At 40.6% G+C, this 12,841-nt stretch overlaps 1 protein-coding gene across 1 annotated transcript; it reads left to right on the top strand.

The window, feature by feature from the left end:
• Window positions 1-1,265: 1,265 nt before the first annotated feature.
• On the top strand, window positions 1,266-7,921 carry LOC134749854 (uncharacterized). Its single transcript, XM_063685242.1, has 4 exons — window positions 1,266-4,585; window positions 7,256-7,449; window positions 7,567-7,759; window positions 7,861-7,921. Exons 1-4 carry the CDS (start codon window positions 1,266-1,268, stop codon window positions 7,919-7,921), a joined length of 3,768 nt encoding a protein of 1,255 aa, XP_063541312.1.
• The last annotated feature ends 4,920 nt before the right edge of the window (window positions 7,922-12,841 follow it).

The raw sequence follows: 12,841 nt of genomic DNA on the forward strand, positions 1-12,841 counted from the left end.
CCAAAACCAAGTTATCGTTTGCTGTCATAATTACAGTATCGAGTAAACTGTCGCCCGTATTGCGTACGGCACAGAGTTCAGATTTCTTTAGCTCGGGTTCTACCGACGGGAACTATTATCTTTGTAATTAACATTGCATGTTTAATTGCAACTTACTTTTAATTTGCGACAGATTATATAACTATTTTATTAACTAACTAACATTTTTGCTAGTACCTAGCCATTTTAGAGATCTTAAAAACTTAACATAACGTATACACTATACATACATACATTGTTCAAATATATTTACACAAGTTTAGTCTCTTACCTCGTGATAATATTATTATTTTCCACAGTAAATTAACTATATTTCTTATAAAATGACCGCTATGGAGATTGAACAATTGACATTCGAACGTGATTTAGCGATTAACAATATTCAAAAAATTGTAGACTGTTCGAATAATATAGCGGAATTTCGAGTTCGAGTTAAGGAATTAGCTTCAATCAAAAAATCATTTTTCCAAGTTCAAGCGAAAATTGAGAAATTATCGGCAAAGAATGAGTCATTCAACCGCGATGATAATTTAGCTGTGAGAAATCAATTTGATTCGTTATACTTTAAGGTCCAAGTTGCCTTGGACACGCTTAAGGAGGAGCGTAAACAAAGCATTACGTCCGTCTGCGGCGGACTTAATGGGGTATCACATGCGAGTTGCTGCGCTCAGCAATCAAATCAATCGCATATTCGCTTACCGCGCTTATCGCTTCAAACATTCACAGGTGTTCTAACTGAATGGAATGCTTTCTACGATTTATTTAAATCACTTGTACATGACAACGTCACCTTAACAAATGTCGAACGCTTCCGGTATTTGTTATTGTTTTTAAAAGATGAACCGTATAATCTTATCAAATCTATTCCTGTTACGGATGCTAATTACAAAAATGCCTTACAGGTATTAATGTCGCGTTATGAAAACAAACGAATTATTTCAACAAAACATTTTGACAACATTTATGACTGTGAATCAGTTAATGAGAAAAATGTTGAATCAAGTTTACGCAACTTGATGAATTGTTATCACGAGAATATTACTGCTTTGAAATCATTAGGTTTACCAGTTGACGACTGGAGTTTCGTACTTTTAAATATTTTGCTACGCAAAATTACACCTAATATTCGCAGGCGTTTCGAATTATCATTAAAAACTTCATGTGAAATTCCTGACGTGACCGAATTACTCGATTTCCTCGATAAGGAATTAGCGGCATCTGAAGTGATGACCGCGTCCGCGCGTACTTTAGGTACTTCCGCGGGGCCTGCGCAGCGCGCGGCGCCCGCGTTCGCTGCGGCTGGCGGAGCGGCCGGCTCGGCCCGCCCAGCTGCGGTGACGTCATCGCGCCATGCTATGGCGGGAAAACGTGCGATGTCGCTTACTCGCGCGCACTCCGATGTGCAATATAATGCACCGCGCAATAATAACTCTTCGTTTGCGCGTAACTCGCGTACTATGAGCGTCCATGCTACAACTGCGGTGGATTATTTAAATAAATTTAAATGCGCGTATTGTAAGGACAATTATCATCCTTTATATAAATGTGAGAAGTTTAATGCACTCGCTCTAAAAGAACGAAAACATTTCGTGGAACAAAATAAACTTTGTACCAATTGTTTATTCATTGGCCACGAACTAAAAGATTGCAAGTCGCGCCATACTTGCCGCGTCTGCACTCAAAGGCACCATTCTTCATTGCATGAAGATGCGCCTACTCCAACCGTCTTACTGACTACGGAGTCTTCTTCTTCCCCTGAGTTGCGCTCAGTAGCGGAAACCTCCTCGCCCACTCCATTACATGGAGCTACGGGGCATCCTTCTAGTAAGAACTGTACGGTCTTACTCACGACTGCGCTTGTAAATTTACGACCCTTGAACCAGGGGCCTTACACGCCGCGGTCCGTTCGCACCCTTGTGGATCAAGGTGCGCAGACCACGCTCATTTCTGAGTCGTGCGTCCAACGTCTCGGCCTGCCGCGGTACTCCGCGCCCACGGGCACCACTCTCACCGGTATTGGTGGCGAAGTCCAACCACGGGGTTACGTGTTGTGCGAGGTCACACCTCACAACAAACCCGAGCCGAAGCTTCACATCGAAGCTTATATCTTAGCTGACTTGACAAGCTACACTGCTTATATTCCTAAATCAATTGGGAATATTCATAAGTTTCAACACCTTCAAAATCTTGATCTAGCGGACCCAGAACTGCGCTCAACGCGGCCTGTTGAACTGATACTGGGATCTGATTATCTTGATAGCATACTGCTACTGGATAATATCAAGGGTCCACCGGGCACACCCGTGGCCATTAACAGCATTTTTGGTTATCTGATAGGTGGTCCAATTTCATATGAAAGTATGAAACGATTAAGTGTCAACTTGAGTACTTGCCAACTTGACATGAAACTTCAAAGGTTCTGGGAGTTGGAATCCATACCAGAACATCCACATCTTACAAAAGATGAATTACGCTGTGAGTCGATCTTCGTCGATACTCACACACGAGATGCAAATGGGAACTATACAGTTTCCCTACCCTTCAAGGAGAATGCTCCGCCCTTGGGCGAGTCTCGTGCTATAGCTCTCTCACGCTTAACTAAACTAGAGGCTCGCCTGTCTCGCGACCCTGCCTTGCGTGAGAACTATAATAAATGTATCCAAGAATACTTAGACTTGGGACATATGGAGCCAGTCACTGACTCAGCGAGTCCTGGCACTCCCCCCTACTATCTACCTCACCACGTCGTGGTGAAGAGTTCCACATCCACTACGATTACTGCGAAGAGTACGAAGTATCGTATTGTGTATGACGCTTCATGCAAGACTACATCAGGTCGTTCTCTTAACGATAATCTTCTCACTGGTCAGAAATTGCAGCAAGACATTTCTGATATTTTACTGAAGTACAGACTTCATAAAATAGTCTTTACGGCAGACCTCAAAATGATGTATCGCTACATCGGTCTTTGTAAAGAACACCGTGACTTCCATCGGATTCTTTGGAGATTCTCTCCCCATGATCCCGTAAAGGAATATCGTATGTGCTCTGTCACATTCGGCGTCGCTTCCGCGCCGTTCCTAGCTTTGCGAACACTTCGTCAATTAGCAATTGATGAAGCTGCTAACTTCCCACTTGCCTCGCAAGTACTCCTTAACGAAGTATTCGTTGATGATGTCGTTACTGGAGTTGATACGGTTGAAGATGCTATCACTCTTCAGCATCAACTAACTTCCATTTGTAAAGCAGGAACCTTCGAACTCCGCAAATGGACCAGTAACAGTTCTGAGTTTTTATCGCATTTAAGCGATGACGCTTCCATTCATGATGACGCTCTCATTTTGTCAGCACTTGACACTGACGCTTCTGTCAAGGTCTTAGGGCTTAAGTGGAACCCTAAATCCGACGTCTTTTCCTATCAAACGGATGGAGTGGCTAACTCACGCAAATGTACGAAACGTATAATGTTGGCAGAAATCGCTAAGATTTACGATCCCCTCGGATTTCTAAGTCCAGTGACCGTATTCGTGAAGCATTTAATCCAACTTTTATGGGTATCAGGCTCAGGTTGGGATGCTGCCCCTCCTCAGGGTATATGTGACTTGTGGTTTCGGTTCATCGACGAACTGCCGCTACTACAAGACATTGCGTTACCTCGTCACGTGCTTCCTAGCACACATCAAGTGTCACTTCATGGCTTTTCAGACGCATCTGAAAAGGCGTACGCCGCCTGCGTCTACATTCGTGTCGTTGACTCGAACGGTGCCATCAGCACCCACCTTCTCATAGGTAAAACAAAAATTGCGCCTTTGAAACGGCTTACTACCCCTCGATTGGAGCTATGCGGTGCTCATCTATTGTCAAAATTGATAAAAAAGGTCCTCACTGCTTACAGCAGTAGATTGTCTTTCGACCAAGTCTACGCTTGGTCCGATTCCACTATAACTCTTGCCTGGTTACGTTCGTCTCCAGACAAGTGGCGGACATACGTATCTAACCGCATCGCGGAGACAACAAGCAACGTGCCTGCCTCTCATTGGAACCACGTTCAATCCGCAGACAACCCCGCAGACCCCGCGTCTCGTGGTGTTCTCCCATCTCAGTTGAACCATCAACTATGGTTCACGGGACCTGCTTGGCTCAGTAAAAATGAGTCTGAGTGGCCTAAGACTAACGTCGTATGCCACACCGACGAAGAACGTCGCAAGCATGTTCTTCTCACACAAACCAATGAACCTAAGAGCTTAGAGTTCATTGAGCAATTCTCATCGCTTCCAAGGATGCTACGCGTCATTTCGTATATGTTACGATTCGTAAATAAATGTCGTAAAGCCAATAGTCCTACGACTAAACATGTCACAGTTCCTGAGACAAAACAAGCTCTCAGTCGAATTATATCACTTGTCCAAAGTGAATGCTTTTCTGAAGACATCTCGCGTCTTAAGGACGACGACAGATGTACAAAACGTCTTCAGAAACTGAAACCTTTCTTGGACGATGCCGGACTCCTCAGGGTCGGCGGCAGAATAAATCGGGCCAACGTACCGTATGATGCCAAGCATCAGATTCTGTTACCCAAGAAACACCATTTCACGAATCTTCTCATTGATTTTTATCATAAAACACATTTACATGTGGGACCTCAAACTTTGCAGTTTGCCCTTGCACAGACCTACTGGATCCTGTGTGCTCCCGACGCTGTGCGTATGCGCACACGACGCTGCGTATCTTGTGTTCGTGCACGACCTGTCGCACCACAGCCATCGATGGCTCAGTTACCTACTACTAGGGTTCGATCACTTCGTCCCTTCTTAAATACGTCCGTTGACTTTGCGGGACACTTCTTTCTTAAATCAAGTAAACTTCGTAACGCGAAAGTTTACAAATCATACGTATGCGTGTTCGTTTGCCAATCAACGAAAGCAATCCATTTGGAATTAGTTCCCGATCTCTCAACCGAATCTTTTCTGAACGCATTGCGTAGGTTCATATCCCGACGCGGGTATTGCAAAACAATCCGTTCCGATTGTGGACGGAACTTTGTAGGTTGTGACAGGTACCTTTCCGAACTTTACACGTTTCTGCGAAACGAGTCAAATCAGACTGCTATAAACAACCAGCTGACAAACATGCAAATCACCTGGCAGTTTAATCCTCCGTATGCTCCGCATTTTGCCGGTCTCGTCGAACGAGCCGTAGGTAGTCTGAAACGACACTTACATCGTGTCATAGGTACACTAAAACTGACTCAAGACGAATTTAATACTTTGATCTGTCAAATTGAATCGGTTTGTAATTCAAGACCTCTCTGTCAACTTAGTAATGATCCTACTGATCCATTACCCCTTACTCCTGGACATTTCCTCATCGGGGAACCATTAACGTCTTTACCTGAATTTGACTTGTCTAACGACAACCCAAACCGCCTCGCTAGATGGCAGGTTATTCAACAAGCTGTTCAACATTTTTGGAAACGCTGGAGCGTAGAATATTTACACCAGCTACAACCAAGAGGTAAATGGTTCCACGACAATACTAACACACCCCTTCGGGAGGGTTCTGTAGTTGTGTTGATAGACAACACACTGCCACCACTACAATGGCGTCTCGCGCGCGTGCATCAACTGCATCCCGGCGCCGACGGTATTACCAGAGTCGTAACTGTACGCATCGGTAATACTCTTACCAAGCGACCTGTAGTTAAGGTCTGCCCACTGCCTGTTGAATAGGCATCTCTTAGGTATAGCATTACATGTCTTAGCCCTAAGTTAGCATAGTATTCTGTATGATAGTTCTTAAATAAAATAAGCATTATTTTATGGCCGGCGGCATGTTCGGTACTTTTATATGTACGCACAAATACTACGTATTTTTCTTTTCTTATTTCTAAATCGGTTAATACTTAATCGAATAACTAGCATAGTCCAAAACGGGACAAGCCTAAAACGGAACGCTATTCAAAGCGCGCAACACCGAAACTCGAGTGTTGCTATACTCTCTCTACACAACGATCTCGGTACATGTAAACCGCCGTCGCATCGCTCGCTCCGAAGCTTGAGCTCAAAACTCAAAATCAAACCATACCAAGTGTCCAGCACAAATAGAAGATCGTCTGTCGACTCCAGCCTATGAGGTTGCTACATTCATCATCGAAGGAACAGGGGCCCCTGGAGAAAGTCTAACACGTCATCAGGTTAGTCCCAAATTACGGTCTATGCTAGACTATCAACTACATTTCCCCAACAGAGGATGAATACACAGATTATAAATGTGAATTGAAAGATGATTTGGCTGACTTCATAAGTTTTCATTCAAGTCAGTCAAAGGTCTACAATGAAGAAAATTGTATCGCTAGGTCAAATTTTGTAAAACTGCCTAAATTAATAATCCCTAATTTTTCGGGCAATTATCAAGAGTGGACGACATTTAGGGATTTATTCGTATCCATGATTCACAACAACAACTCCTTAGATAATGTGCAAAAATTGCAGTATCTAAAGAGTTATTTAACAGGAGAAGCAGAGCAGTTGCTGCGCAGCATACCTGTGTCAGACTCAAACTATGTTCGATGCTGGAGTTTGTTAGAGCAACGATACAATAATAAAAAATATCTATCACATTGTATCCTTAAACGTTTAGTGAGCCAAAAGAACGCAGCCTCTGAGTCTCCTGCTTTTCTTAAAGATCTGTTGGATACGTCAACAGATTGTTTAAGTGCATTGTCTAATCTAGGCATTGATGTTTCCACATGGGACATCATAGTTATACATCTGTTGACATTGAAGCTAGATCCAGAAACACGTAAGCAATGGGAGCTTAATGTAGCAACAAACTCGGCTTCAGATGCTTTGCCTACCTTTGATCAGTTCAAAGAGTTCTTGACCAGCCGGTACAGAGCTCTAGAGTTCATTGAGCCGAGAAACATCAATAAAGTCACCAGTGCTTATGAAAAACATTCAAGTAGTAGTACAAACAAAACTAATGTATTCCATATTGCTAGCGCATCCGTGATGCCATGTGAATATTGTAGAGAGCCTCACAAACTGTGTTTTTGCAAGAAATTTGCAACCCAGGACTTGGTTAAAAGACGGGAGTTTGTAACAAAAAATAGAATGTGCTACAATTGTTTAGGGAGCAATCACACTGTCAGATTTTGCCAAAAAACCACAAGCTGTCGAATTTGTCGTAGAAAGCACCATTCCTTGCTTCATTCAAGGGAAGTCCCAACTTTAGCTGCCAATTTAGGGAATATAGGTCAGGTAGCTGAAGGTGTTTCGGTGGAAGCCACACACGTCACTCCAGAGAGCAGACAAAAAGAGACCACACCAATAGTCAACTGCCTTGCGACAGAGATTGCTAACGAAGAAACTTTATTACCCACAGCCCTAGTAAAGGCTGAGTCGCAGACAGGTGATTATCAGGTGATACGCGCGTTAGTAGATCAATGCTCACAGGCTTCATTTGTCACTGAAGCTGCTGTGAAGGCATTAGGGATAAAAAAGATTCCCATAAAAAGTTCAATTACAGGATTAGGTGGCGAACAGACCTCTGAGGTCCCTAAATATGCAGTTGAGTTAAAAGTTCATTCGCTCACCGATCCCACCTTTAATATTGTATTGAAAGCGTATGTTGTCAAGAAGATCACTACTTACCTCCCAAGTGAAAAGGTAGTAGCTCCAGAGTGGGCGGCGTTAAAGCAGACCAAGTTGGCTGATCCAACGTATAGTTCACCGAACCAAATAGATGTACTTTTAGGAAGCCAAATTTATTGTCATATACTTATGGATGGACTGCTGAAAGGTCCAAATGGTTTTCCATTAGCTCAGCGCACCACCCTAGGGTGGATTTTATCTGGCCCACTAGGTTCGGCGAATATAACTGAATGTATATAAAAATGTAACCGTTTTACATACTCTGGTAGTTAAAGGCAAGAAGAGTTTCTCCAACATAAGGTCAAAACCTCCAGTTCACTCCAAACCTTAATCTTCTTTTGTCTTTTATGAAGCGTGGTTTTTCGGCAGAATTACTCAACACTCATTTTTAGGTCTGTGGTTTGTTAAAGAGTTTTTTCTGCGTTAACTTTAGGTCAAACCTGTTGTCTTAGCCGTTACATATTTTAATGGGTTATTGACACTTATTGTATTATGTAGAGTTTATGTTATGTTGTGTTAAAGAAAACTGAGCCCACCTTTGACTTGTATTCAGTTCACTTTTGATTTCTTGGTTCATGGTGGGCGGTTATGATTAAGGACATGTTGTCCTTGGTGGGCGGTATGTACAAAACGCCTGAATTACCGTGTTTACTCAATTTCCCGGTAGATGTCGCTTTTTATATCTAGAACTAGCGAACGGTTGTCTATCGTAGGATACATAAGATATTAAAGTTATTTTTGTATACGGAGGTGATTTGTGTGAGCCCAATAAACATACTATTGTTTATACAATTAAACGAGGTGTTTAATTGAAGCTTTCCTTTCGAAACCAGTCCAAATTGTACACAATATTATATAATTTTTAAATTAAATTGTCCCTGTTGGTTTTTTTTTAATTAAAGCAAACACAACTATTTCACTTCATTTATATTTAAATAGGTATTAGCTATGTACTTTTATCATAACTACTTGGGTTTGAGTAATTTGTACCTAAGTAATGTTACTTAGGTACAAATTACTCAAAGCCAAGTAGTTATGATAAAAGTACCTACAAAGCAATAAAAAAGTTAAATTAATAGAAGCAGGAACAATAAAATGCTGTAATTTGGAATTAGCTATATAAAATACAAATAAACATTTCTACTCCCCGACCCCGCGAAATTGAAAAGCCCGGCACTAAATTCACGTTGACGCTATAAAAAGGGAAGTGATTAAAAAGGAATAACGTTTTTTTATTGAAATACTTTTGATGCACCGCTCATAATCACGGCTCGGAGAAAAAATATGACGTCGGTAAAGTTATAATGTGTAACGTCGTAAAGTTCGCATTTGAATAGAAACGTTACATATCAAAAATTGTCGGTGATCCGTGTTTTACGAGGACGTCGTAAACGTGTACTTATCGCGGGGATGAAGGGCCCCTCCATCCTGTGCTTAAAAACCTACGCGTAGGGGCCGCACGACACGTACTTAGTGCATAGGTCCACCGCTGCGCTGGTCAAAGAACAAAATAAATGCGTGTAAAATGTATAGTGATCGGTAGATCGGTGCCTACCTAAGAACATTCAAGATAAGTGCAATTGTGAACTTTTATGTACATAAGAACATATTTTTAGGATTTTATAGTAAATGATGCAAAAATGGAACTCCTTAAGTCAATCTGCCTGACCGTCTGTATGTTACAACCACTGTACTCAGGAACTGTATCAAAAAGGGTAAGTACAGTTTTTTTAAACAGTTTTCGCCGGACACTGGTTTACACGTTAACCTAATTTTTAACAAATAAAATGTCGATAGGTTTGTGTGATACATACTTACTGGATTACAACAGACAACAATTCACTTTTATAGCCAAGTTAACTAACACTTATTATTGTAACAAAAGTATGAGATATGAATATGTCTACCTAGTATTTTTATAACATATTTGATCGATGTCCATAGGTTATTCGTAAGTATATTTTCGTAAGGTATTCGTAAGGTTATTCGTAATGGGTCTCCTAAGAACATTTGTCGCCATGCCGGCGCTTCTGAATTTGGGTGACTACAACAGATAGATACCTACCTAAGTATGTTCGTAGTACTAATGAGTAGCAAGGATATCAAACTCCTTCTGATATAAATGTATAATGAAAGAAAGCTTAGGTTCGGCAGCTGGAGATACAAGGGCTGGTTACGAGATATTGGGACTTTGGCCCACCAAGTGTAGGTGTAACCTATACGAGTATCTTAGTGAAAAATCTTTTGCAAAACTCAAAAATAATTTCTCTAAAGTCATAAATATTAAATGAACCATTCCCTCGAGTCACCCGATGCCTATTGACGTACATAATAAGGTTTACTTATGTTGAACTTAACTAAATAAAATACAGGTGGAGTAACAATACCTACGATCCCCTGAGTGTTCCCTCTTTTCGCTGTTATAATAATAAAAAAATCCCATCGCCTATTTCTTTGGCGAATTACTTTGAAACGAATAAATAAATGAAGGATCAGAGGATTGAATTAGACGAGTCGTAGTCTAATAAAGAAATCTGTTCTTTCATAAAAGTTGTAAGGGTGAACTAGGAGGAAGTCGCTTGGAAATGCGACACAGATAAGTGACACACAGAGGAGCTTAGTTACAGAGTTTAGTTAGTGGCAGAGAGTTGCAGAGCGACGATAATTCAATTGTTTCAAAGTCATTGCAATCGCCTCGCCTCTTGCAGAGTGTGACTCCACACAAGTTAACTGCGGTGTGGACGCACCTTTAATGTTTTTGCATTAAAGTTGGATTCAGAACATTTTGGACACTTCGTCCGCTTAGCTACTTCTGATATTATACAGTTATTTGCAAAGCCGAGTAAGAAGGAGATAATAATGAAATAATTAGTAGCCTTAAATTATCTGGCCTGTTTATCATTGCTGATCGAAAAGATTAGGTACTAAGTATGTTTACTTACGAGTAGGAATACAAGATTACAATTTTCAGATTCTGAAAGTAAGTTTCTTTTTGTAAAGCTGCGGCACTTCTTCTGTAGATATTTACTACTTAAATTTAAAAATACTTAAAATCTGGTACTTACACATTACGCTTTATAACCCAAGTGGATTCATTGTCAGTCAGGACACGAATAATTACGTAATGTTTTTAAGTGAAAGTATCTGAATTGGTGGTTTCTCTGTATATAAGATGAATCATCTGTGGTTATACTTGTCTGTGTCATCAACGACAATGGCGGCAGGTATTGGCGGGAAACGGATCGGATTTCTTTTTGATGTGATGTCGAATTATTTGATAGAAAAGTATTTCTTTGATAGCTTTAAAAGATGACATTTCTGCGTTTGTAATAGTACATTTCGATGCTAGTGCGGAAAGTATGTCATTACTTCACGAGTACCGGGATATATGAATTGAAACAAGAATAAATTTAAAAAAATTGGAAAAGTAAAAAGCACTAGTTCGCAAAAACCAACTTTCCGCACGCTAAACAGCTACGTAAAGTAGCACTTTTTGAGCAACTGTATTAAAAAGTGTCTTAAATCGTTATAAAATATATTTTTTTACTATTGGCATAAATGTAGATAAATTTGATTGATTTTATCTTAAAACTACTTATTTCTTTCTGATTGTGAACTTCACAGTGACGTAGCCTCATGTTAGAAAATACCTACAACAGCCAAATTTGTTCGGTAGATTGTTGGATTTTATTTTTCTTTGATATCCCAAAATATATTTTCTCCATTTTCAGTTTTATATTTTTACGACTTTGTTTAATTAAACACCGTACTAGCTAAGTAAGACAAACTATAACCCTAAAATTCTCAGCGACGCAGTCTTAAAAATGTGTATTTTATGTAAGTTTACGCTTTGAAGAGCGCCGCAAGAATTATGTTTTCGCCTCACCACTCACCCTTGTTTTACGTTTACAGTTTTTTCATTGCATCCACTTTATGAGTTCCTATCGGTGATGGGTCTCAGAGAGAACTTGGAAGAGAAAGGACTTATGACAATCTAACGTCCATAGTCGCTTATGCTAAAATTACGAATTGAGATGAGACCACTGCAGTTGGAACGTACGAGTAGTATCAGTTCTGACATTTTCAAGTAGGAGGTAATTTAATTCTGTGAACAAAAACTGTGACAGCTCGTGTTGCAATGTTGGTGTGAGTATTTAATAACGTTGATGAGATGATGTGAAGTCGGATTACTGATTGTATTACGTTTATTGCGGTGCCTGTGGGCAAGAGTATCGACGACCGGTCTGGCCTAGTGGGTAGTGACCCTGCCTGTGAAGCCGATGGTCCTGGGTTCGAATCCCGGTAAGGGCATTTATTTGTGTGATGAGCACAGATATTTGTTCCTGAGTCATGGGTGTTTTCTATGTATTTAAGTATTTAAATATTATATATATCGTTGTCTGAGTACCCATAACACAAGCCTCCTTGGGCTTACCGTGGGACTAAGTCAATCTGTGTATCTAAGAATGTCCTATAATATTTATTTATTATTTATTATCGCGTTATAGACAGCAATTAAAGGGCGCGATTGGCCCGCCGAACGTGTGTCATGTGTCACGTGGCGGGAGACCGAATGTAAAGTTATCCAGGATATGCAAGATTTACCTCGCTCTACCGGCTCATAAAGGTCGAGTTAATATTGAGACGGGAACTATATACTACTTTTTATTAGTTTGCCACTTTTACCGGTACTAAACTTGATGAGAATGATGAGAATGTTTATGACTGAAACTTTGGCAGTGTACAGTCAGCATCAAAAAAGCGTATCAGACTATGCTCCAAAAGTATCTACCATTCTCTGATAGGTCTCTATATAGGTACATATAAAAATTAAACTATTGCAGGTACTCTTCGTCGAGATGTCTCTAATTGGAAAAGTAGTCGAGGGTGGCAAATACTTCGCGCGATGTTTTACACGCTACTATTTATTGATGCTGACCTAAGAAAAATTAGAATAGCAGCCAAGGGACAAAAGATAAATAACAAACTTATGCAGGAAAAAAAACCGATCGTACCCATAGATTAGTATATGTTATTGCCTACAGCTAGTATTTTTTAGGGTTCCGTACCCAAAGGGTAAAAACGGGACCCTATTACTAAGACTCCGCTGTTCGTCTGTCCGTCTGTACGTCTGTCCGTCTGTCTGTCTG

Source organism: Cydia strobilella, chromosome 1 (assembly GCF_947568885.1).
Source record: "Cydia strobilella chromosome 1, ilCydStro3.1, whole genome shotgun sequence".
NCBI lineage: Eukaryota > Metazoa > Arthropoda > Insecta > Lepidoptera > Tortricidae > Cydia > Cydia strobilella.

Coding starts and splice junctions, on each gene's coding strand:
- LOC134749854 (XM_063685242.1), top strand. CDS start 1,266: ATGACCGCGTCCGCGCGTACTTTAGGTACTTCCGCGGGGCCTGCGCAG. Junction 4,586..7,255: donor ATAAATCGGGCCAACGTACC/GTATGATGCCAA, acceptor GCTTCATTCAAG/GGAAGTCCCAACTTTAGCTG. Junction 7,450..7,566: donor AAAGGCTGAGTCGCAGACAG/GTGATTATCAGG, acceptor GTTCAATTACAG/GATTAGGTGGCGAACAGACC.